This window comes from Chaetodon trifascialis, chromosome 16 (genome assembly GCF_039877785.1).
Source record: "Chaetodon trifascialis isolate fChaTrf1 chromosome 16, fChaTrf1.hap1, whole genome shotgun sequence".
Taxonomy (NCBI): domain Eukaryota; kingdom Metazoa; phylum Chordata; class Actinopteri; order Chaetodontiformes; family Chaetodontidae; genus Chaetodon; species Chaetodon trifascialis.
Genome location: NC_092071.1, coordinates 25634487 through 25661374, shown reverse-complemented (window position 1 = coordinate 25661374; position 26888 = coordinate 25634487). Strand labels below are relative to the sequence as shown.

Sequence of the window (26888 nt, the reverse complement as noted above, 5' to 3'; positions counted from 1 at the left end):
TTAAATTTGCTGATGACACGGCCGTCGTAGGACTGATCCACAAAAACGAGGCAGCCTACAGAGACGAGATCCAGCACTTGACGCAGTGGTGTTACAATAATAATTTCAACTTGAACACCTCAAAAACCAAAGAAATTATAATAGACTTCCGAAAATCCAAACGAACTGAGCACTCTGAGCTGGACATCAATGGGGAGAGAGTGGAGAGGGTGGACTGTTTCAAGTACCTGGGAATACACATCACAGCTGATCTCACCTGGTCAGCGCACATCAGCCGAAGCTGAAGCAGTCCCAGCTCCCTCAAAATCTGCTGGTCAGCTTTTACAGGGCCACTGTTGAAAGCCTCCTGTCCTACTGCTGCACTGTGTGGTTTGCTAGCTGCACGGCAGAGGACAGGAAAACTCTACAGCGGGTAGTGAGGACAGCAGAGAGGATAATAGGGACCACATTGCCCCCTCTGTCTGAGATTTATGATGGCTGGCTCCACAGGAAAGCCAGCTCCATCTTCAAAGACCCCACACACCCTGGACACCAACTGTTCAGCCCCCCTCCCTTCTAGAAGGAGATACAGAGCACTGGGGGCACGTACCAACAGACTACTTAATAGTTTTTACCCACAAGCTGTCAAATGTGTGAAACCTCCCCCTTAATGCATTCTATATGGGTATCGTGCATCAGCACATTTTTTTAAATGCACTTTATCTGAGCTTCAGCATCAGCACGTTTTTAGTATCTGTGTGTATATATATATATATATATATATATATATATGTTACTGTTAGTCCTGCTTTGGATGCATACGTGTGATGTGATATGTTGTTTATTTATGATTCATGCTGAGAGAGATGCTGCTGAAATGATATTTCATTGTGACTACAATGACAATAAAGTTCTAAAAAAAGTTCTATAGATAGATAGATAGATAGATAGATAGATAGATAGATAGATAGATAGATAGATAGATAGATAGATAGATAGATCTGTTTTAAATTATTATAATCTTAAATTTCTCAGTGAATAATAATTGAAAATCAATATAAATATATAGATATGATATGAATATCAATATAAAAAGCTGTAACTAAATCATTAATCATCCAGAAGAGCGTGGAAACGAAGAAGCTTACATATTCCTTCTCTTGAGTTGGCTTGAGGTTGAAGAGACAAAGGAAGAAGAACCCCATTCTCTCCTTATATCGCTATGTTATACCCTTCTCTCTTAATCCCTCCTCCCTATTTCACATGTCCTTTTGCACACCAAACTGTTAGATTGGTGCACATGCAACTTTTATGTGTGCATGTCCTTTTCTGGTAATCTTCCACAAAGCTTTTGGCCCCTGGCATGGTTTGATACAGCCCACTAGTCACAGTCTATGTGACTTTCCCATTTAGGTGTGTACATGACTTTCTCATTTGGGTGTTACTTAGTGGAAAATGACATGACTGCCTTGATTCCTCACCAAAGATCATAAATTGTTTTCATTAACTTATACTTGATTCTATCACTTTTATTCCTATAATTTCATTATATTATTTCATTACAGTAACAACATCTTAGATTCAACCATAGTTTTAAGTTATAATATGACAAAAAGTCACGTGTATTACATTGCATACTTGGACTGGGTGATAAGTCCTTTTAAACACGGTTCTTACGTGTGTTAGGGGAATAGGGATCTCAACCTCTTTTGAGCCCTCGGGAGCCAAGCTGGCAGAGGGAGTCTGGGAAGAGGGCTGGGTGAATAAATTAGATATTTGTTGAGTCAGTTGAACAAGTTGTCCTCACATGGTGCAGCTATTTTCTGAGAGCTACTGTAGTATTTGCTCATGTTTACCAATTTGAGCTCCATGTAGTGACAAAGCATTGTGCATTTTGTGATTTTCAGAATCTGTGTCTGCAAAGTCCATATTGGCCAGTTTGTTCTGTTAAGGGATGAGGAGAGACAGCACGTTTTCAGGTGATGGACTGGAGCTGGGCAAACTTGGCAGGTTGAGACATCCTGAGACACAAGGAGAACAAACTTTTTTTTTTTTTTAACAATATATTTATTGAAGTTTCAAGTGCAGATTAAACTTAATGTCGAATGTACAAACATTTTCATATATATTAGTGCTGTCAGGCGATTAAAAAAATTAATCTAATTAATTTATCTAATTAATCGCATTTTAATCTCATATCTGCTAAAGGTCCCCAAATAAAGAATTTGAATTCACTGACATTCACATTACAGCTGGTGAATTCTTTTCATCACTGTAGTTCTCGACAGTTGCTGGGAATTAGAGTCAGATGACGCTATCTGAAATGCCTCTTTTAGGCCCTCGTCTTCCACGATTGAAATCGGCCTGCAATCAGCAGCAACCCACTTTGCGATTGAGTTTGTCAGTTTTTCTGTCGTGGCTTTGCTCATTCGTTTTCCTAACTCAGCAAGTGTGGGTTGGCGGAGTGAGCTCACGGTAGCACTAGCGGCACTAGCAGCAACTACATGTTTAGCGTTTAAATGATAATTCAGGCTGGAGCTGCTACAGTGATAGGAAAATTCTTTTTTACACAAGGTACAAATCACTGCGTTCTTGTTAATAGTCCTGTCTTTGTTCTTTTTATAAATAAACTTGCCGTTCAAAGGTCCAAGTAGGCTTGCCTCGCTCTCCGGTGTCGCATCCATGTCTGTTGTCACCCTGCTTTTGACTAGTGGCGCAGGTAGGATGCGACCTGCCACTGCAGCCTACGGGTCACTCAAAGGGCCAAATTTAAAATGCTTGCGCATTGACTTGGCACTCATGATTAATTGCGTTAATTTTTATAGCGCGTTAATTTGCAGCGTAATTAATTAATCTAATTAACGCGTTAAACTGACAGCCCTAATATATATATATCCCCTCAAACAGCCACACATTCACACAGACAAAAAGAAAGGGGGGGGGGAATAAATAAAATGGACTGTAACAACAGACGTCAAACTAATGGGGTAAAATAAAATAAATAAGTAAGAATAAGCTGGAACAAACTAAAATAAACTTAACTAAACTAAACTAAAATAAAATAAAATAAAATAAAATAAAATAAAATTAAGTTAAATAAAGTTGAATAATAGGCAGAATCATTACATAACTTGTTTTTCAGTCAGTGTTATCCGTTTCATTGGTCAAGAAGGACATAAATGATTCCCAAATACAAGCAAGCTCCACCTGTTTACCTTTAACAATGTATGTCAATCTCTGTAGTCCGAAATAAGTCATCAGCTCCCTCTTCCATATTGCCAGTGATGGTGATTCTACGTTTTTTCGAGTATGGTGCAATCACTCTTCTTGCATGGAGAAGTCCAAAGTCAATCATCTTCGATTGTTTTGTTGTTCTAATAAAGTCTTTGGGGTATATTCCAAGTATACAGATTGTTGGCATCAAAGGAACATTACACTTAACCATCCATGATAAACATTTAACTACATTTTCCCAAAATTCCCGAATCTTAGAGCATTTCCATAAGCAGTGAATCAAAGTTCCCCTTTCAGTCAGGCATTTCACACAAACATCAGGGAGGTTAGGGGAGATATGGTGAAGTTTAACAGGGGTTATGAAAACCCTCATTAACCACCACCATTTAATTTATCTGATGCTGATCCAATTTTAATTCAATTTTATTTGTATAGCGCCAAATCACAACAAAAGTTGTCTCAGGACACTTTCGATACAAAGCTGGTACAGACTGAGCTCTTTTATCTACAGAGACCCAACAATTCCCCCATGAGTAAGCACTTGGCAACAGTGGCAAGGAAAAACTTCCTTTTAACAGGCAGAAACCTCAGGCAGAACCAGGCTCTGGGTGGGCGGCCATCTGCCTCGACCGTTTGGGTTAGAGAGGGAGAGCAAGAGAGAGAGAGTGAGAGAGACAGACAGAGAGAGATAGACAGAAATGCAGTCAGAGAGAGAGAGAGACAGACAGACAGACAGACAGACAGACAGACATGCAGTCACAGTAACAGTGACAGTGGATGTAATAACAGTAGTAGCATTTGCAGTGGATGTCAGGCAGGGCCAAGGCAGGAGATGCAGCTGCAATCCACAATCCAGATTCAGCCACTGTCCATGGGAACCTGCGAGACGACAAAGCACAGAGACTCTGGGGAAGGAGCTAAGTTAGTAACACGCCGTGGTAGGACATGAAAGTGTGCAGATGGAGAGGGAGCTTGGTGTATCTTTGGAGGTCCCCAGTCAGTCTAATCCTATAGCAGCATAACTAGGGGCTGGTCCAGGACCTAACTATAAGCTTTATCAAAATGGAAAGTTTTAAGCTAACACTCTTAAATGTAGAGACAGTGTCTGCCTCCCGGACAAAGACTGGAAAATGGTTCCACAGGAGAGGAGCTTGATAGCTAAATGCTCTGACTCCTGTTCTGCTTTTTGAGACTTTAGGAACCAGACCTGCATTCTGGGAACGCAGTGTTCGAGTGGGGTAAAAAGGTACTATGAGCTCTTTAAGATAAGAAGGTGCCTGGCCATTTATGGCTTTGTAAGTAATGAGGAGAATTTGAAATTCTATTCTAAACTTTACAGGGAGCCAGTGCAGAGTGGCGAGTATTTGAGAAATATGATCTCTCTTCCGGGCTGCACGGTGGCGCAGTAGGTAGTGCGCATGCCTCACAGCAAGAAGGTTGCCGGTTCGATCCCCGGGTCAGGCGGGGCCTTTCTGTGTGAAGTTTGCATGTTCTTCCCGTGCATGCATTCCGTTCTCTCCAGGTACTCCGGCTTCCTCCCACAGACCAAAAACATGCTCATTAGGTTAATTGATGACTCTAAATTGTCCGTAGGTGTGAGTGTGAGTGTGAATGTTTGTTTGTCCTTGCATGTGGCCCTGCAATCGGCTGGCGACCGGTTCAGGGTGTACCCTGCCTCTTGCCCATTGTAGCTGGGATAGGCTCCAGCCCCCCGCAACCCCGAAAGGGATAGGCGGTATAGATAATGGATGGATGGATCTCTCTTCCTGGTTGTTGTCAGAACACGTGCTGCAGCGTTCTGGAGCAACTGGAGAATATTCAGCAACGAATTTGGGCAGCCTGATAGTAAGGAATTGCAATGATCCAGCCTGGAAGTTACGAATGCATGGACTAGTTTTTCTGCATCATTTTGAGACAAAATATGCCTGATTTTTGCAATATTACGTAGGTGAAAAAAGGCAGTCCTTGAAATCTGTTTTACATGGGAGTGAAAGGACATGTCCTGGTCAAAGATAACTCCCAGATTCTTTACAGTGGTGCTGGAGGCCAGCGCAATGCCATCCATAACTGCTACGTCATCAGAAAGTGACTTTCTAAGATGTTTAGGGCCTACTACTATAACTTCAGTTTTGTCTGAGTTTAGCATCAGAAAATTGCAGGTCATCCAGGTCTTTATGTCCTGAAGACATGCTTGTAGTCTTGTTAACTGACTGGTTTCTTCTGGCTTCATTGATAAATATAGCTGGGTATCATCTGCATAGCAATGAAAATTTATTGAGTGCTTCCTGATAATCTTACCTAAAGGAAGCATATATAAGGTGAATAGAATTGGTCCAAGCACAGAACCCTGCGGAACTCCATAACTGACTTTAGCGAGCACATTAACGTGTACAAACTGAGAGCGATCTGACAAATAGGATTTAAACCAGGTTAGCGCAGTTCCCTTAATGCCAATGAAGTGTTCCAGTCTCTGCAATAGGATACCATGGTCAATGGTGTCAAATGCAGCACTAAGATCCAATAAGACTAGTACAGAGACAAATCCTTTATCAGATGCAATTAGAAGGTCATTTGTAACTTAACCAGTGCTGTCTCTGTGCTATGATGCACTCTAAATCCTGACTAGAAATCCTCAAATAAACTATTATTGTTTAGAAAGTCGCACAGCTGATTGGCAACTGCTTTCTCAAGAGTTTTTGAGAGAAAGGTTGGATATCGGTCTATAGTTAGCTAAAGCCCCTGGATCAAAAGTAGGCTTTTTAAGTAGTGGTTTTATCACAGCTACTTTAAAGGACTGTGGTACGTAGCCTGTTGATAAAGACAGATTGATCATGTCTAATACTGAAGAGTCAATTAAAGGTAATACTTCTTTAAACAGCTTAGTCGGGATGGGGTCTAAAATACAGGTTGATGATTTTGATGATGAAATTATTGAAATTAGTTGGTGAAGGTCAACAGGAGTAAAGCAGTCTAAAACTGCGACAGGCTGATTAACAGTTTCTACGGTTTCTGTGTTTGAAGACAAAACAGTACCTGTTGATGGCAGGAGCCGATGAATTCTGTCTCTAATAGTTAGAATTTTTATCATTAAAGAAGCTCATGAAGTCACTACTGTTCAGAGCTAAAGGAATACATGGTTCAACAGAATTATGGCTTATGGAGGTTTGTTTTAATTTGCGGGTTTGAGGAGTATACCATGGAGCTAACCTCCTCTGTTTAATTATCTTCTTTTTTAGGGGAGCAACAGAGTCAAGCGTTATACACAATGAACCTGTTGCACCAGGTAGTCAAATCTGGGAGGGACTAACGTTGTGAGGGATTTTTCTATCACAGGCCTTCTGTGGTAAGGCGCCCAAAAGTCTCAGGGTTGGACAACACAGAGGCCTCAGACAGAGACACATTAACATAATATTTGGAGGCCATTCTAGCAGACAGTAGATAGGAAGTCTCTCCTCGTGAGGTAGCCAAGGTCTTGCAGATAAACTGTATAGACTGATATCAGACCAATTCAAGGAGGAATGTGAGGAGACATTTTAAGAGAATTAGGTCAAAAGTGTCCTCAGTTAGAGGGATGGATGTCAGGGCATACGTAAGTATGGCATGAGCTATTGTTTGGGCTTTGACTATCCAATAGAGTACCAGAAAATGTAGAAGGAGGGTACAGAATATCCATAATAGGGAAATACTTCAAGGAATAGAAGGGAAAAACATTTGACATTGGGGGTATTAATACACCCCATTAGATCGGACATCTTCAGAATTTGGTGTGGCACTACCTTGGTTCACTTGTGGACATTGTGTTGCTCGTCAACTTCTCCTTGATGCATCAAACCTGCAATAAATACCTCTGCATAACACATCTGAAGTCTCCTGGTGAACTCCCTCCTTCAGCTCACAAGAATTTCCACCACAAACGTTAGCATAGGAATCCTCTGTTGTATTGAGACATGTCATTGAATTAAATGCTGATGGGATCATATCCTTAAATTTAGCTACAGCACTATCAGACAGGAGTCTGGTATAAGAATTTTTGCCTACTGGCTGGTAGTCTGGTAATATGAATTCAAAAGTTATTAAACGATGGTCCGATGAAAGAGGATTCTTTGAGGAGACTATTAAGTCTTCGATTACAATGCCATATGCCAGAACAAGGTCAAGGGTGTGGTTAAAACAGTGAGTTGGTTCATGTACATTCTGATGGAAGCCAACCGAGTCTAATACTGAGATAAACGCAGTGCTAAGGCTGTCATTATCAACGTCGACATGTACATTAAAGTCACCTACAATAATTACTTTATCTGCTTTAAGGACTAAACCTGATAGAAACTCCGAGAACTCAGCTATAAATTCGGAGTAAGGACCAGGAAAGCGGTATACTATAACAAATAAAACTGGCTGCACTGTTTTCCATTTTTCATGAGAAAGAGTGAGAACAAGGCTTTCAAATGAGTTATAGTCCAATTTAGGTTCAGGGTTGATTAAAAGGCTTGACGCAAAAATGGCTGCAACTCCACCTCCTCTGCCACTGCCTCAAGGAATGTGATTATTAAAATGGCTCGGAGGAGTAGCTTCATTTAGGCTCACATACTCTTCAGGACACAGCCAGGTTTCAGTCAGACAAAATAAATCAATATTATGGTCTAATAAAACAGCTTTAGAGGACAGAGAGAGTCCAAAACCATCCAAATTCCTTTCTTTGCCCATAATTTGAATCCCCCATCCAATTTACCAGGTTTGGATTGTCTGTTGTCCCAGATAGGAGTAAATTCCCTCCTTCCATTTTCTATACCGGTTGCTGGAGCCTATCCCAGCCGTTAACGGGCGAGAGGCGGGGTACACCCTGGACCGGTCACCAGTCAATCGCAGGGCACAAACACACAACCATTCACACTCACACCTAGGGGCAATTTTACAGTCACCAATTAACCTGATGAACGTGTTTTTGGTCTGTGGGAGGAAGCTGGAGTACCCGGAGAAAACCCATGCATGCACGGGAAGAACATGCAAACTTCACACAGAAAGGCCCAACCCGGGAATCAAACCGGCAACTTTGTTGCTGTGAGGCACGTACACTACCTGCTGCGCAGTGGTGCAGCCCTAGGAGTAAGTTGTGACAAAGTTATTGTTTCATCAACAAAGTTATGCGCTGCATACCATACTGATATTGTATTTTTTACAAAAGGGTTTCTTGTCTGTGGGTTTCAGCGTCTTGATATCTGAGGAATATAAATACTGCTTTATAGGCAAATCTGACACCGATTTTTGTTCAATATTTACCCAAACAGGTGGTGTGGATTGAAAAAAAGTAGTACATTGCAGAACTTAATTGGGTACCCCAGCAATACCATGTAAGGTTCGGGACCCGAAGTCATCCCCTGTCATAAGGTAAAAATAATAACTTTAGCCGGAGTCTACCTTTTCTGTTGTTCCAAATGAACTGGTTAAATATACTATCAATTTTTTTTATAAAAGTTATTTGGTAATGGAAGCAGGAGGGCTTGAAAAAGATATATAAATTTGGGTATAATAGACATTTTAATAAGAGTTATGCGACCAATCATTGATATCGGCAATTTAGACCATTGGTCCAACTTCTCTTCCACTGCTTCTACCAGGGGGTTATAGTTTATGGGGACAATGTCGCCAAGTTTTGGGGCAATCTTAATGCCCAGAAATTTAAATCCATCTTGCGTGGCCATAAATGGTGTATTTATTTTGGGGTTGAGTCTTTCTTCTTCATATAGAAATAGCAATACCGACTTCATTTATTCTGTTTATTCTGTATCCAAAGAACTCGCCGAAGTTTTCAAGTAATCAAATTTGGTATACTGTTCCTCAGGTTTGTTATAAAAAATTATATCATCAGCATTAGTGCTGTCAGGCGATTAAAAAAATTAATCTAATTAATTACAGGATTTGTAATTAATTAATCTAATTAATCGCATTTTAATCTCATATCTGCTAAAGGTCCCCAAATAAAGAATTTGAATTCTAGGACATTACAATTCACTGACATTCACATTACAGCTGGTGAATTCTTTTCATCACTGTAGTTCTCGATGGTAGCTGGAAATTAGAGTCAGATGACGCTATCTGAAACGCCTCTTTTAGGCCTTTGTCTTCCACGATTGAAATCGGCCTGCAATCAGCAGCAACCCACTTTGCGATTGAGTTTGTCAGTTTTTCTGTCGTGGCTTTGCTCATTCGTTTTCCTAACTCAGCAAGTGTGGGTTGGCGGAGTGAGCTCACGGTAGCACTAGCGGCACTAGCAGCAACTACATGTTTAGCGTTTAAATGATAATTCGGGCTGGAGCTGCTACAGTGATAGGAAAATTCTTTTATACACAAGGTACAAATCACTGCGTTCTTGTTAATAGTCCTGTCTTTGTTCTTTTTATAAATAAACTTGCCATTCAAAGGTCCAAGTAGGCTTGCCTCGCTCTCCGGTGTCGCATCCATGTCTGTTGTCACCCTGCTTTTGACTAGTGGCGCAGGTAGGATGCGACCTCACTGCAGCCTACGGGTCACTCAAAGGGCCAAATTTAAAATGCTTGCGCATTGACTTGGCACTCATGATTGATTGCGTTAATTTTTATAGCGCGTTAATTTGCAGCGTAATTAATTAATCTAATTAACGCGTTAAACTGACAGCCCTAATCAGCATACAATGCCATATGATGCTCTATGTCCCAAATCCTAATGCCAGATATATTCCTATGTGTCCTAACTGTGATCGCGAGGGGTTCTATTGCTAAAGTTTAGGATTTAGAGTGCATCATAGCACAGAGACAGCACTGGTTAAAGTTACAAATGACCTTCTAATTGCATCTGATAAAGAATTTGTCTCCGTACTAGTCTTATTGGATCTAAGTGCTGCATTTGACACCATTGACCATGGTATCCTATTGCAGAGACTGGAACACTTAATTGGCATTAAGGGAACTGCGCTGGTTTAAATCCTACTTCTTCCTACGTCAGATCGCTCTCAGTTTGTACACATTAATGACGACTCCTCTGTGCCCGCTAAAGTCAGCTTTGGAGTTCCACAGGGTTCTGTGCTTGGACCAATTCTATTCACCTTATATATGCTTCCTTTAGGTAAGATTATCAGGCAGCACTAGCAATTTTAAATTTTCATTGCTATGCAGATGATAACCAGCTATATTTATCAATGAAGCCAGAAGAAACCAGTCAGTTAACTAGACTACAAGCATGTCTTCAGGACATAAAGACCTGGATGACCTGCAATTTTCTGATGCTAAACTCAGACAAAACTGAAGTTATAGTAGTAGGCCCTAAACATCTTAGAAAGTAATTTTCTGATGACGTAGCAGTTGGCATGGCATTGCGCTGGCCTCCAGCACCACTGTAAAGAATCTGGGAGTTATCTTTGACCAGGACATGTCCTTTCACTCCCATGTAAAACAAATTTCAAGGACTGCCTTTTTTCACCTATGTAATATTGCAAAAATCAGGCATATTCTGTCTCAAAATGATGCAGAAAAACTAGTCCATGCATTCGTAACTTCCAGGCTGGATCATTGCAATTCCTTACTATCAGGCTGCCCAAATTCGTTGCTGAATATTCTCCAGTTGCTCCAGAACGCTGCAGCATGTGTTCTGACAAAAACCAGGAAGAGAGATCATATTTCTCAAATACTCGGCACTCTGCACTGGCTCCCTGTAAAGTTCAGAATAGAATTTCAAATTCTCCTCCTTACTTACAAAACCATAAATGGCCAGGCCCCTTCTTATCTTAAAGAGCTCATAATACCTTATTACCCCACTCGAACACTGCGTTCCCAGAATGCAGGTCTGGTTCCTAAAGTCTCAAAAAGCAGAACAGGAGTCAGAGCATTTAGCTATCAAGCTCCTCTCCTGTGGAACCATCTTCCAGTCTTTGTCCGGGAGGCAGACACTGTCTCTACATTTAAGAGTGGCTTAAAACTTTCCTTTTTGATAAAGCTTATAGTTAGGGCTGGCTCAGGCTTGTCCTGGACCAGCCCCTAGTTATGCTGCTATAGGATTAGACTGTCAGGGGACCTCGAAAGAGGTGCCCAGACACACGTTTCGTCTGTGTATAGTAGAGATAATTATCTATGCAGGTTCCTATGAATTTATGAAAGAATGGATATTGTAGCCAGTATACTTGCAACCTCCATCTTGGAGAATGCTGAGCAAATATGTCTAAGCTTATTTCCACTGAAGCAGCTGCATGATCACTAATCACTCTGCTGTCATACCAGCAGTTTGTGACATTAATAATCAGTTCAACAGATATTAGGAAATAATCAATACGTGAGTACGTTTTATAAGTAGAAGAGTGACAGGAAAATTCTTTTTTGTTTGGGTTTTGTTTCCTCCATATGTTGACTAGTCTTAGATCTTTTATGAATTCAGTCAGCTTTTTCCTTGTCTGTACGTGCGAGGTATCAGTTCCACTAAGCCGATCCATTACTGGGTCTAACGTACAATTAAAGTCCCCCCCAAAAATATGGAGACCTTCTAAGGTGGACACAGTCAGCAGTAATTTTTCAAAGAAAGACGGCATGCCTTCGTTAGGATCATAAATATTAATTAGGTTAACTTTACGTGACATAATGCTTCCTTGTGCGATCACATATCTGCCATTTTGATCTTGAATAGTTTGAATAATCTGAAATGGAACTGACTTGTGTACAAGGATAGCAACACCTTGAGCATAATTATTATAAGAAGAATAAATCACTTGGCCAGGCCATCTTTTTTTCAGACAAGGTATGTCAGAGGCCATCAAATGGATTTCTCTAAAAAAAACAATTTTAGACGATGTTTCAACCTATTTATAAATTGTTTCAGTTTAATCAATTTTCTAAGCCCCCTAACATTCCAACTAGTGATCTTAATTCCGGAATTGTTCACAGACATAGTTTTTTTTGCCATCGATAACATCATCTGATATCTTGATGAGGTTATGAATGTTGCTGATCCTGCCAAAACCATATTCATAAATATAACACACACTGGAGGGGAAAAGAAAAACAAGAACAACTAGACAAATTCCCCTCGGCGGGAAATTTGGAGAGTGATACAGTGCGCAAACGCCGGGCCGTGCGCGTGCCTAGTGCTATCATATTAACACGGCAACCCGATATCAAAAGTCAAACCCGTTCATAGGACCCAATTTCAGCATCGGCGACAATGCTAAGCTGACATTAGCATGTCAAAAAACACATTGAGAAGGTCTGAAACACCATTAGAATGCCTTTACCAATCATTTTAACGTATGTTAGCATGTTAGCATTAGCATGCTAACATTAGCATGTCAATAACACATTAAAAACATCTGAACCACCATTAGAATGCCTTCAAGAACCATTTTAACATAGGTTAGCATATTAGCATTAGCATGCTAATCATTAGCATGTTAGCACAACAACCCCACATCAACAGTCAAACCTCCACGCACCAACAAGTTCATAGGACCTCATATTAGCATTAGCATGTTAGCATTATGGCTAATGCTAACAGGCCAACATCACTCATTACCTCACTAACACAGAACTCACCAGTAGTAGGCTAGGTTCTCGCTGGTTAGCAAGCCACTGCATAGCTGCAGCTGAAGCTATGTATGTGTGTGTATGTGGGAGAGTAGTGCTCACAGAAGTACTGAGGCTCAGAGGTTGCTACAGCAATTTGAGGTGGCCTGATCCATGATGTCATCCACTCAGACAGGTGTACACTCTGGGTGCTTTTCATTACGTTGAATTGTGCCTCCTCGTTTCCTCTCTCCTTCGTCGACCCGGAAGTCGTTTCTCCTCCGCCATGATGAAGGATCTTCCAATTGCTTAAATGCACCTGAAGGAGACGAGGAGAGAGGAGGCTTCTGAAGGACATCAGAGTGAGGATACACCGGTGTAGCCTACGCGGAAGTCTTTTATTATTTAAGGGGCGTGTCGTATGTGGCACACGTTTGGATCATGGCGGGAGCAGGTCTTCACAAATGTAATCTTGATTCTTGTTTCAACTGTGTCCATTTAACAATTGTATGTGTCACCAAGAAATTAATGAAAATTCTTGGTATATTACGGTTTTTTAAAGCAAGGCTACAAGGCTGTTGGTTTAATCTACCATACACCCGTCCTCTGTTATGCCTCTAATGGCATATAATTGAAACCTCATCAATAGCAATCAGGAGTAGAACAGTCTGACTGCAGATCTGACCATAATATCACGTTTTACAGCTTTTACAGCTGTGCAAACATCATCAGTAATTGACGTCGCTTCGGACTGACGCTGTGGAGCGAGGATTTTTCATTTCGGAGTTTTGTTTCCTCCGTCCTCACGTCCCTTCCTCGCATCCCTCTTTCATGTCCTCGCTGGGCGGAGCTAAGACGCGAGGAGAGGAAGCGAGTGGAAGAGATGAGGAGACCAATTTATGGAATGAAAAGCACCCTATGTAATGAAAAGCACCCACAGACACCTGCTATCAGGGCAGCAGACACTTATGCATTCAGATGGAGAGAAAGTGATTGTCTGCCTCTGCATTGGTCTGACATTTGGGCCTTTGCTGACAAAACGGTAGCTCCTATCAGAACAAAACACAGACCGTCATCGTTATCAGGACTTCCCGAACGGTTCGGTGGGATTTCGGTGTTTCTGAAGTCGATATTTCGCAGACGCTTGCGAGTTTAAAACGGGGGTCCGTTCTGCTTTTCTCAGAAAATCTTTGCATTGGAGTCAATGGGGAGCAGAGACAGACGTGGCCGCATTTGGAGGCTGCCAATTCAAATTCTGTAAGCCCCTCAGAGTTTTTGAGCACATTGTGAGAGACAGAACAAATTTGTCTACAAACTTGGAAAAAATCATGCGTGTGGACTGTGGAGTGTGGAAAGAGACAAAATCTGCAGTTTTTTCCGTCTCTCTCCCACTCTGCTGCCACCGCCTAGGACAAGGGCAGACTGCAGCGTGTCATTAGGTCTGCAGAGAAGGTGATCAACTGCAATCTCCCATCTCTTCAGGGTGGGAAGAGATGGGAGATTGTACGCCTCCAGGACCCTGAGGGTGGCTGATCCCTCTCACCCCGGACACAAACTCTTTGAGACACTCCCCTCTGGCAGGAGGCTGCGGTCCATCAGGACCAAAACCTCACGCCACAAGAACAGTTTTTTCCCATCTGCTGTCAGCCTTATCAACAAGGCCCAGAACCCCCCCAACACTCTTCACACACACCTCTGCCTCATCTTGTCACATTGACATTGCCATAACTCTATGCGTTACATTAACTCTCAGCTTGGACTTCTTTCTGAAAAAACAGACTGTTTTTCCAGAAAAAAACAGAAAAAACAAAAACAGACTTGTATATATATTTATATTGTTATATTATTTTTTTTACTTCTTTAATAGCTTATTTTTACTTGATGTGTCAAGCACTAACTTCACCAAAACAAATTCCTCGTTTGTGTAAAATCGTACTTGGCAATAAACTTTTTTCTGATTTTTCTGATTTCTACTGAGTCGAGCGGAGAATTCTTTGATGAAAGCAAAGTTCAAGTACAGAGGACAAAATTATTATCCATCCATCCATCCATCCATCCATTATCTATACCACCTATCCCTTTCGGGGTTGCGGGGGGCTGGAGCCTATCCCAGCTACAATGGGCGAGAGGTGGGGTACACCCTGAACCGGTCGCCAGCCGATTGCCGGGACAAAATTATTATTTCAAATAAAAATCAATATTCCTAACCTTGTCAATGCCTTGACTATACTTTCTATTCATTTTGCAATTCACTTGATGAATAAAAGATAAAAGTGTGAGTTTTCATGGAAAACATGAAATTGTCTGGGTGACCCCAAATTTTTAAATGGTAGTATATATATAAAAATATGTGTGTGTGTGTGTGTGTGTGTGTGTGTGTGTGTGTGTGTGTGTGTGTGTGTCTGTGTGTGTGTGTTTGTACATATATAGAGTATATTTCTCAGTTTTTGAGAGACATAATCATGTTTTAAACAATAATTCATTCTGTGTAACAATTTAAGATGAGTGACCTGAATGCATATGCATGTATTTTCTACATGCTATGCCGTTCATCTTTTAATCTAGCTTTTATTTCACATTGTGTTTGCAGAAGACCTGCAGTGCCTCTATCAGATCACCTATAATAAATAACGAATATAAGCAGAAATAGTTCACCCACAAATTGCTTGAGTAATCATGATTCATGATCATAATGACCAAAGTGTCCATTCATACTTTAGTTTTGCTTTCAAGCGGCAAAGTGCGACAACGAGACAACAACACCCAATTGTTACCTGCACTGGACACTACCACTTTGACAACTATTGTGTTCAGGTACATGTTAGTGGAATACACTCTAGGTAAGGTGAGGCACTGGGACAGTGTAGAAAGAGGCGGGGAACAGGCAAACCATGGTCAGATGGTTGGGGAATTGGAAGCAGGACACAAGCAGAGTGAAGTTAGCCGCAAATGGGCATTTATTGATACTTCTCTTTTCTTTTCAAGTTCAGTGAACAGGGAATTAGATTATTCAGTTAAGCGAGTCTTACCAGGTGCAACAAACCATGGTGGGAAAGGGAGCCACCCAGCAGTTCCAGGCCTTTCATAGAGTTGGTGACATCATCAGCGAGGTCAGGGATGTTACCATGTCAGAGGAGAGAAGCTGCCGATATTATTGAGATAATTAAAGATTTCTGGTGGGTATGGCCGAGAATTGTGCATTGGGTTGTGTATTTGAGTCTCGTGGAAAATGTGAGTTTCAAGGAGAAATTGTCTGATGTGTGTGTTATGTCCTGGGTCTTGGATAGTTTGTTTGCTCACCCTGAAGAGAGGCTGATAGGGGCCTGTTACCTCTAATGGAGGGAGAAGGAAGGATAAAGGGAGTTGTCTGTAGAGGCCAGAGAGAGAAGGTTATGCACAGCAGCTACCAAGGCTTGTACTGTTATTTTGTGAGTTTAACTGTAAAGAGTTAATTGCACTTTAATTTTGCACTTTCCTGGAAGCACCTGCAAATAAAATGTCCAGCCATGGGGATCTTCAGCTGAGCCTTCTGAGTCTGCCTCCTACTTCATTATTGACCCTCTGGTTACACTGTCTCACACAGATAAATCACTCCGTCTGTATTGATTTCTGTGGGTTAAGCAACATCACCATCCAGAACAAAAACCCCTTGCCACTGCTGTCATCTGCGTGCGACCCCCTCCAGGGGGTGACGGTCTTCTCTAAGCTTGATTTGAGAATTGCTTACCATCTGGAGCATTTTCGTAAAGGAAATGAATGGAAGACAGCTTTTAATACACCGTTGGGGCATTTACTTGACGCATCCACAAATGCAAGATGAAACTCTACCAGGCAAAGAAGAAACTGTATATAAACCAGATCAAGAAATGACACTGCGTTCTGAGTCCTGAGCTCATAAATGAGATGAAATTTCTCAGTTTCAAAATGTTGTCTTGTGCTATTTTCAATTTAATATGGGGTTTCAGTATTTTTTGCAAATCTTCACATTCTGTTTCTATTTACGTTTTACATAGTGTCACAACTTTTTTTGGAAACAGGATTGTAGAGAAGAACAGAAGAGCAGAACAGGTATTAATTCATATAATTTAACAGGTATTAATTCATATAATTGAATTAATACCTGTTCTGCTAAGTCGGGCCACAATTCCAACTCCACAGTTCACTTGCCCTATTTAACAAAGGATATTCTAGTTTCAGGTGCATACATTTCTTTTGACACAAGAGACTGATGGATGTGAGAAAAATCTCACACTGGTGATCCACCTTTCACAGGATTTGAACATTCAAAATGTTCCCTAAGCAGCAGTGCATGTGCTTCTTTCTAGCTGGAAAAAAGTTGAAATCACCAGTATGACATCTTCCTGTGACATTCTCACAAGTCTACAAGCCATATTTTCAGTGAAATACAATGAATATTTTCACTGTTATTAGTCACAAGAGATTTGTGACTTGCATCTTAAATCCATCACTGTCAATAAATGCATGAGGTGGTGTAAACTTTGGCCCATTCTGTCATTATTTATACATCTACTGGGTAGAATGCGGAAAACAATTATGACAGGTACAGCGAGTTTCACGTATAGTGAATGTTTCCATAGTCCATAGTCATTTAATCTACAAGGAGCAGGCTTGGCTATGTTGGCTCCATTAAACAGACTACTTTAAGGTTAGATCTGGAATTAGTAGATAGCTAATGATATGCTACTGGAGTAATGATAAGCATATTCCTGCAATTAGGACAAGGGCTAAAGATTTAACAGCATTGGCAACTCCTCGCCAGGCTGATTAAGTGCTTCCGGGCTGCACGGTGGCGCAGCAGGTAGTGCGCGTGCCTCACAGCAAGAAGGTCGCAGGTTCGATTCCTGGGTCGGGCCTTTCGGTGTGAAGTTTGCATGTTCTTCCTGTGCATGCGTGGGTTCTCTCCAGGCACTCTGGCTTCCTTCCACAGACCAAAAACATGCTCATTAGGTTGACTCTAAATTGCCCCTAGTTGTGAATGGTGTGTGTATGTGCCCTGTCTTCTGATCCTGGCATAACAGTCATGCAATAAATCCTCCTTTGATACACATTATAATATTCAGTTTTTTGCTGCTTAGAGACTTTGATTCAACACTATGATTATTTTGGAGGATACAGAGGTGTTTGTGACACTTACATACCTTGCTGCTTTTTGGATCCTTTGTAGATAACTGGCTTACCAGATCATCAAAATCAGCCTTCCATAGTTTCATGTCAGTTCTTCAAATGAATAATGTATTAGTAATTAGTTGTCTAGTTATACTCTTTTTTTTACTGTGATTATCCACATTTATGCTGCTGATCTTACACATTTTTATTGTGATCATCTACATTTATGCTGCTAATCTTATCACCCATAACTCACAGTCTAACAAATGATGACTGAATTAACCAAGGAACAATCTTCCTAGATACAAGCTAGCCATGTTATCTAGTTGAGCTAGGTACCATTCATTGTAATAATGTGTGCTAATATGGTCACTTTAACAACAATCTATGAACCAAAGATAAAATTGGTATGTCAACAGAATGACAATAACTGCAATTAATGTGAGGTAAATGTCATAAAGCTGACATCTTGTTATGGTGGCCTGTCAAGAGTTGCTAACTGTTACTGAAACATAAAATTCACTACACTCATGAGAGGTTAGCTAATGCGATAAAATGTCAAAAATGTAGTCATTTCATCAACTTATGAGCAAGCGTGCTTGGCAGTCACTGAAAATGAATTGGGTTCAGCGGTGAACTACTCAGTGTTTGGAACCAATCCATTGCCTCGTGACAGGCAGCTCTTGTTTTCCACAGTGCTGGTCTAGGCGGTTGGAAAACAAAACAATTCTTCACTGTGCTTCCCTACATTTTTGGTCATGAAGGAGCCACCGTGTTTTTGTTTTGTTTTTCCAATTTGGTTTTGAAACAGAAAAATAAGAGCAAATAATACATGGGTTTCACTTATTCAGGTCATATGCGGGTCATTTTTTTTTATTCGCTGGTTTGTCAGTGAAGGACATAAACAGCTCAAACAGTGTTGCAAAGACTATTTCAGTTTATTAGAATCTGAATTCATTTCAAGTTGCACAGAATGTCCATTTCCCTATGATTAACTTCAATAACTATTTCAACATTGTTTCTATTATCCCTATAATTACTACCAAATTACAGGGTTCTCAAAATTACCTCTCAAAGGTCCATATCTGATATTTACTGTAGGTCAGAGGTCTGAAACAACTGGCAACAACAAAATAACATTTAAGCAATTAATTAACTTGCCCAATCACATCTCTTGTGATTGGGCAAGTGCAAAATCTGAGGCTGACAAGGCTCAGACAGTTGGTCTATATGTATTTCTGACACACATATTCCTCCAACTACATTTACACTAATTGTAGAAATGTGTGTTGTGTGTGCTAGAGAAAAGGACACATGTTCTGTATCTGAGGTTTAAGAGCTGATAGCAAATTCTCCAGTTTAACGTTAATGTGAGAACTCAGCAGCAACAACACAACACTCACACATAACTCATTACTGCATGGGTCCTCCACTACATATGTCCAAGGGCCAGAAATTTTCTATGCTGACACTGGGGGGGCGGACTTCTAAATAAAAATAAAAATAAAAATAAACATTAATTGAGGCCTAATGAGCCATTAATTTTTTTAAAATTGTTCACTTAATTACAAAATAGATTTTATTTTTCTGAGTTGAAAATCCATAATAAATAGATACTTAACTAGACACAGAGAAAATGCTTTCAGACCTCCACAAAGTAAGCAGTCAGTGCTCAATACAAAACCCACAGTTCAACTCCCAATGAATGAGTCCTGATCTGAACAAAAAAAAAAAATCAAGCTGAGGAAGCAAACCAAATTACTAATTTTGAGGCTCGAGACACCAGTTAATAAACAGAAGTGATGCTTCTTCCACCTAAGAGACAAAGGTTAGTGTTTCTTCATGAGTATCTATAGAATGGTTGAACTATGAGAGAGGACGATCAGGTTCGAAAATTTGAGAAGCCCTGTTCTAGGAAATTATTATGGACCTCTGTAAAATACTGATCAAACCCTGGATTTAAGATTTGGATTTGTCATAAACAAATTACAACTTTGACCCAATGATCAGCACAGTTATTAATTCACCCAGAGGAGAACATGAACATATCAGCAAAATTTCATTGCAATCCATCCAACAGTTATTTAAATATTGCAGGCTGGAAAACTGGTATCGGGTGGGATACTGGTTTTGTCAGAGTCACTGCTGTCAAATGCCATGCCATGCCATGGATTTCACTGTACTGTCATTACTGTGGCAAATGTTTTACTATATTTCTAAAAAAATTGTGCTTCACTGTTGCTATGATTACATGCAGGTAGAGGGCTACACACATACTCATAGGGCTGGAGGTACATAAAGTACCTACTATTTTCCTCACTATAACAGCCACTCTGATAACACGACAATGTTGGTAACATTAACTGTTGCTGGCTACAAGAACCAGCACAAAAGTCCTTATCTACTCCCACCAAAAAGTGAAGACTGGATTAACTTGAGAGAAATGTCCCCACAACAACAACAACTGGAAAACTCTTAGGCTAGCATTGTACATACGTACTAATCGTTTGGCTTCATACTGCTTTAAGGGCGAATACAGAGCAGATCCGGAGTGGAGGACTTGAAGGTAACAGATTGATTCAATGGCTGCTCTTGGCCAGAACCTCCTACAGCAGGAGGCACCTGAAAGAAAACATTTTGTAAGTTCAGCTACAACAACAGCAGAAATAATCAACAGCCTGCAAACATCAGGTGTTAACTGACTGTGTCAGGTAACTACTAAAGAATATTACAGTGAAACAGCTAGAATCATTTAGAGAATGGAAACAGAATTTGTGTTAAGTGAACAAGACATCTTACTAGAATGCAACAAAGTATCGAGAGCTGAAGTGAAATGGGAACTACTGAGTTCTGCTCCAAAGGTACGAAAACCTCATTCAAAATTCTATTTGCATTTGTAACATCACTGTAGTGTTACTAGGGGACTACCTTAATTTGATGTTGCATTCGTTGATAAAATAACGGGGCACCACCTTCCTCAGCTAAGAAGGACTGCAGAACTTAACTGCTATAACGCTGATAAATACTAACGAATGAACTAACAGTAAACCAGTCTGATAATCTGAAGTGTAAACTCTGGATACAGGGATCGTATATATTCAGTTCAAAAGGACACCGTCTAACCAGGACTTATATCAAAATATCATTTATTAAGCAGAATTATGGATAATGAGTGATGTATCATGAATAATAAGACAGAAGATGGGAGATGATATGACAAAACACACAAGAAACTTATGGCAACATAATGGTAATTAAATTGGCGATAGTGAGAGGTAGTTGAAAGGGGATAATGGGCGCAAACGTAAAGTTAGGGAATTAACGAGTAGTTGAGAGAATTTGTATAAATTAGCAGTATCTTAACCTCACGGACCAACTCTTATTCAAACCCGCTTAGCATGCCTACTTGACTGATGGCGTCCCGTTGTGCTCTGCTCCGAACGAACTCGAAGATGCCCAGATGGTCGTCCTTAACTCGATCTACTCAGTGGTCTGGTGAAGGCCAAGCGCACCAAGGTGGGGAGCTGATATTGGACGGTGACGTCTCTGGAACTGGTTCTAGAGTGTCGGTTACAGATGAGGGACGGCTCCGGACGGTTGTTATCTGGACCAAGGATCAACAACTGGCTGCAGGGTTTGGTTCGGTTGAGTCCGTGACGGATTATTTTGGACTGATAGTACAAATTAAGAGTCTCTTCGATGGTCGGTCAAAAAAGGCTACAAAATTATTATTATTTGACTAAATTTACTGATGTTAAAAACAAAACGTTTGGCTAAATAAAAAGGTTAACTTGAAAACTTGCGGCAAATTATAGAAACACGTCTTCTGAAAAATGAATCACGCTACTCGGTATGGCTTTTGAGTAGCTCGAAGACGGGAAAAACTTAAAGAGCAAAAACGACTGTGCAAAACAAAAAGACAAAACTAAACATAACCTAAGACAAGACGGAGTAACGCGCACTCTGAGTAACGCGCGCACTGTGAGTAACGAGCACACTGAGTAACGAGCGCACGCACTGAATTCATGCTGCGGCTGCAGACATTTAAACCTCGCTCCAGAGGCGTGTCTAATGGGCAGGCCGTCGAACATGTGAGACGCTCTGTGACGCGCAATAGCCTCAAGGAGCTGAATTAATCCATGAGTCACACAAGGGGCTCATCTGCTTCTCACTATGGTCAATCACATATAATTTCAATAACAAATTTTCAATGACATTTCAACATTGTTCACAGCATGCATCAGGCACTTCCTATGGTTGGGTGACAACATTAAATGATAATCCTTGTAGCAGAACCGGCCTTTAACTGACCCCTTCTTTCCCTCCTTTTCTGGTGATACTCAAGGGAAATGGAGGTGTAAACCCGCCAACCGATTGAATTATAGACCGTCTGGTTTACCTATAATGCAATCTGATTTCGAAGAGAGACAGGAAGTCTGGTTCAGTAAACTACTTTACTCACACACTGAAGAAAGAAAGCCAAAAGGTCAACGCCAATCTCTAAATCAGGATGTCCCACGCTATGCTAATTACTTCCCCAATAGCCCGAGGACTCCATGCAACAAGGCTGCCTGAAGAGACAAATGGCAGGCCTCTGAGGAATCCGCGAACATCAGCAAATGCTGATGGTCGTAAACCGGACATCCCTTGAAGCAACTAGTGACTCACGTTTGTGTGTTTTCCTCAACACTCCAAGATAACCAGATTTTATGTCAAACTTAACTTTTCATGTTTTCAACTTACAGGACTCGGGGTACGCATAATATTGATGTTTTTCCCGTATCTCTGACCCGAAGTATGACCAAGTTGTGATTTTAACGGTTTTATAAAAGTTGTATGAATTGTCACCACAAACTATACTGCCATCCAGAGTTTCCTAACCATCAGATCGAATATGCTTGACTTGGTACATTTATCAATAAGTAACCGTTATCGTGATAATCAATTTTTGACAAATATAATCTGCCTCTCTTTATTCCTACCTTTATTTTTGTATTAGTTATTCATTGAGTTATTATACCTGTTGGGATAAAACTGTACCATGATTATCATTTAATGTTTTCACCCAACCATAGAAAGTGTCTAATGCATGCTGTGAACAATGTTGAAATGCCATTGAAAATTGGTCATTGAAATTATATGTGATTGACCATAGTGAGAAGCAGATGAGCCCCTCGTATGATTCTTTGATTAGTTCAGCTCCAGGAGGCAAGATTACACCGCGCGTCACAAAGAGTCTCACGTGATTCGATGGCCTGCCTTTCGACACGCCCCGGAGCGACCTTTAAAAACTGCGTGTAGTGCGCGATACGGTAGTAGCCTTTTAGTAGATTAGTAGATTTTCAGTAGATTTTTGTTTCTGTTAGTTGGTTTTAGTCCTGTTCCTTTGTTTTCTTTTCACGTCTAGTTACTCTCAGCTGAGTTCTTTTCTTTGCTTTTGTCTTAAGTTTTGCACAGTCGTTTTGCTCCTTAAGTTTTCGTCTTCGAGCTACTCCAAGCCATTCCGGGTAGCGTAAATAATCTTCAGAAGACGTATTCTTATAATTTGCCGTAAACTTCAAAGTTAACTTCCTCTTTAGCCCAACGTTTTGTTTTGTTTTCATTAGTGAATTTAGGCAAGTAATACTAATTTTGTAGCCTTCTTCAACCGGCCATCGAAGAGACTCTTAATTTGTACTATCAGTCTAAAATAATCCGTCATGGACTCAACCGAACCAAACCCTGCGGCCAGCTGTTGATCCTTGGTCCGATTCACAACCATCCGGAGCAGTCCATCATCTGTAACCGACCGCCGAACCAGTTCCAGAGACGCCCCGTTCAGCACCAGTTTGTCATCTTGGAGGTCTGGGCCTTCCACTAGACCACCAAGTAGATCGAGCCGCGGACGAACATCTGGAACGTCTTCGAGCCAGTTCGGAGCAGAGCACAATGGGACGCCAGCAACCAAGTAGGCACGCTAAGTGGGTTTGAATAAGAGTTGGTCCGTGAGGTTAAGATTAGGTCAATTCGTCCAAATTCTCTCCATTAATCGTTCTTTCCCTTAACTCTGCGTTCGCGTCCCCATTATTCCTTTTAGACTGCCTCTCACTATCGCCAATTTATTTACCCTTGTGTTGCCATAAGTTTCTTGTGTGTTCTGTCATATCACCTCCCATCTTCTGTCTTATTGTTCATGGTACATTACCCATTATCCACAATTCTGCTTAATAAATGATATTTTGATTTAAGTCCTGGTTAGACGGTGTCCTTTTGAACTGAATATTTACGATCCCTGTATCCAGAATTTACACTTCAGGTTATCAGACTGGTTTACTGTTAGTTCATTCGTTAGTATTTGTCAGCGTTATAGCAGTTAATTTCTGCAGTCCTTCTTAGCTGAGGAAGGTGGTGCCCCGACATTTTATCAACGAATGCAACATCAAATTAAGGTAGTACACACTACATCCTGGTACAGTTTCATCCCAACATGAATAATGATTCAATGTATAACTAATACAACAATAAAAGAAATAGAAAGAGATAAAGAAGGAAATAAAGATAAAGAAATTACGAAATAAAGAAATGCAGACGATATTTGCCAAAATGATTATCATCCTTATGATTGTTCCTTAATAAAGGTCTTATAAAGCACAGTCAACTTCAAACCCTACGAACCCTTAGATAATAGGAAGGCTCCATTGCAGAGCCTCAGGCAAATCTTAAAACAAAGTTAGATTCACAGCTTGTCATGGGACATGAGAGAACATGGGCATCATATAGATCATGGGTTTAGCCATGTGAATATGTCCATTGTTGAGTTGTACAGAGATGCAATTGTCAGGTATACCAAGAAACAAAGTCCTCTGGCTTACAAACAGTTCATTTTAAGGTTGGCTACTTTGCAACCCATCAGCAGACTCGGTTTGGGGATTCAGTTGAAGCCTGGCCTTTGTTCTTCCCAGCCGGCTTTACTTCCTTAGGGCTATTGGGGGACCATTAGCATTGACATGGGACATCCTGTTTCTCTTCAAAATCACACTTCATTATGAGCATTCTAGATGGTCTATAGTTCAATCAGTTAGACTGGTTTCCAACTCCGTTTCTCATGAGAAGTCAGAGAGGGTAAGAGAAGGTCAGTTAGAGGCTAGTTCTGCTACATCACTAATAACTAAAAATCTAGCCACGGAACAGAGCATTTCTCAACAGTGTGTTGTGTGGTTCACTTCATTTGCTTCAGTAAGGGCAGTATGTTTTTTGAAAAACAATCTAATATTATTTTTTGTTCAATATTTATGTTTTAGCTTTGGATAAGCACGATTAGTCAACGAGTTAATTAAAAGTTGCTACCCTACTAGTCGGCATCAGAAATACTAGTCTGTTAAAGTTATTATCATTTCATTAATGTATACATTTAAATTAGAGAATAATGTGTTCATAGTGCAATGCAGGGTTTCTGTTATCCAGTAATTACTTTTTTTTTAACTGGGGAAATCTGTTGAAGTGTTGATGTCCAGTGACATAATTGCCAAGTCTGATGTTTTGTATTCTGGCTCTACTCCCTGCTTTCCCACTGCTTCTTTGATTTCTGCCCTCTCTCTCGCTCATCTCTCAATTTGGTGAATTAAAGGACCAGTGTGCAAGATTTAGGCAAATCTATTGGCAGAATATGGCAGAAATGGAATATAATTTTCATAACAATGTTTTCATTAATGTATAATCACATGACAATAAGAATCATTGCATTTTTATGACCTTAGGATGAGCTCTTTATATCCCTAGATAGAGCGGGTCCTCTTCCACAGAGTCCGCCATGTTGCACCACCATGTTTCTACAGTAGCCCAGAACAGACAAACCAAACACTGACTCTAGAGAACGAGTTTTTGTGGCCACCATCTTGGAGGGAGACGTGTATTCACTTGGTTGCAATCTCCAACCTAAATCCTATGCACTGGACCTTTATTATTTTTATTAATATTATTATTTAGTTTCTGTTGAGTTAGAATGAAGTGTGTTTTACAATGCTAAAATGGTTTTGTCTGGTGGTTTTGCCAAGAACAATATAGTGGCTGTTTCTGATTAGACAAAACAGATCTGACTGTTTAACAAAATGGAATGATTTCCTTAATGTTGTCATACACTTTGAAAAACAACTTGAGCCTGTCGGTGGCAAAAAGAAGCACTTTTACTGGACGTAAATGTATGGTGCATAAACACATGGGGAATTACACTGCAGCCTATTCTAAAACAATTCAAAAATCGGTGTCCCCATTAGTCACTTAGACTCAGAAACATAGGAAAATATGGTCCATAAAGACAAGAAAAATACCCATTTGTTCGGAACATTGAAATTTTCCACGCCATGTAGACTTGCACCGAAACCCTGATGCACAGCACAATGAGAGACTGTATTGATTACTAAAGGCTAGAGAAATAGAGGCCTCCCTGGACCTGACATCATGACTTTGGCTCACTATATCTATAAAAGAGGGTTTGATACTACTCTTTTTCTGTAGTTCAGGTAACTACAAAAGAAATGGTCCACTATTTGTGAATATACAGTATGTCATTTTTATAATTTAATATACCTTAGTTTGAGATAACCCAGGAGAAGCTCAAAAAACCTTGGACTTTATGTAAGCAGCCATGGTAGTCACATTTTTCACTCGACTCACTGTTGGAAAACTTATACTCAGACTGGTTTCATAATATAATATCTTAACATGAATCTCCACCCTCAGCTGACCTGCTTCATCACCATAAATGGGCTTAACACATGGTCATAAACATGTTGAGTGTTCCAGAAATACAACATTCCTCTTTAATGAACCTTCCCTCAGTAAATAAAGGTTAGAAAATGCAGTGAGGAAGAAGCATGTTTGGTTTCACTCCTGTATTACTGATGTGGCCTTCATCTTAAATACAGTAGCCTTGCCAATCTCTGATCTGTTGTGCTTTGCCATGCTATCAGAGCTGTGAAGTTGTTGTTCTGTTGCATACTGAAGATGTACTGTAAATAAATCACATCATGAAGTTTAACTTTTGCTGTGAAG

The 26888-nt window shown here is 40.4% G+C and overlaps 1 protein-coding gene and 1 pseudogene across 2 annotated transcripts in view; both read right to left on the bottom strand.

Annotated features, from left to right (window-relative positions):
- ska2 (spindle and kinetochore associated complex subunit 2) overlaps positions 1-26888 on the bottom strand; it is a 72672-nt gene that overhangs the window by 32515 nt on the left and 13269 nt on the right. The window contains exon 5 of one of the 2 annotated variants that reach the window (XR_011603184.1): positions 19258-20480. Coding sequence is in view for 1 of the 2 variants with exons in the window: in XM_070983503.1 (XP_070839604.1) it covers positions 20382-20480 (99 nt within the window). In the remaining variant the exon portion in view is untranslated. Of the gene's footprint in view, positions 1-18706; positions 20481-26888 lie in introns of those variants that run through there. The other variant, XM_070983503.1, reaches the window with a different exon arrangement.
- On the bottom strand, positions 4255-5527 carry LOC139344456 (uncharacterized; annotated as a pseudogene).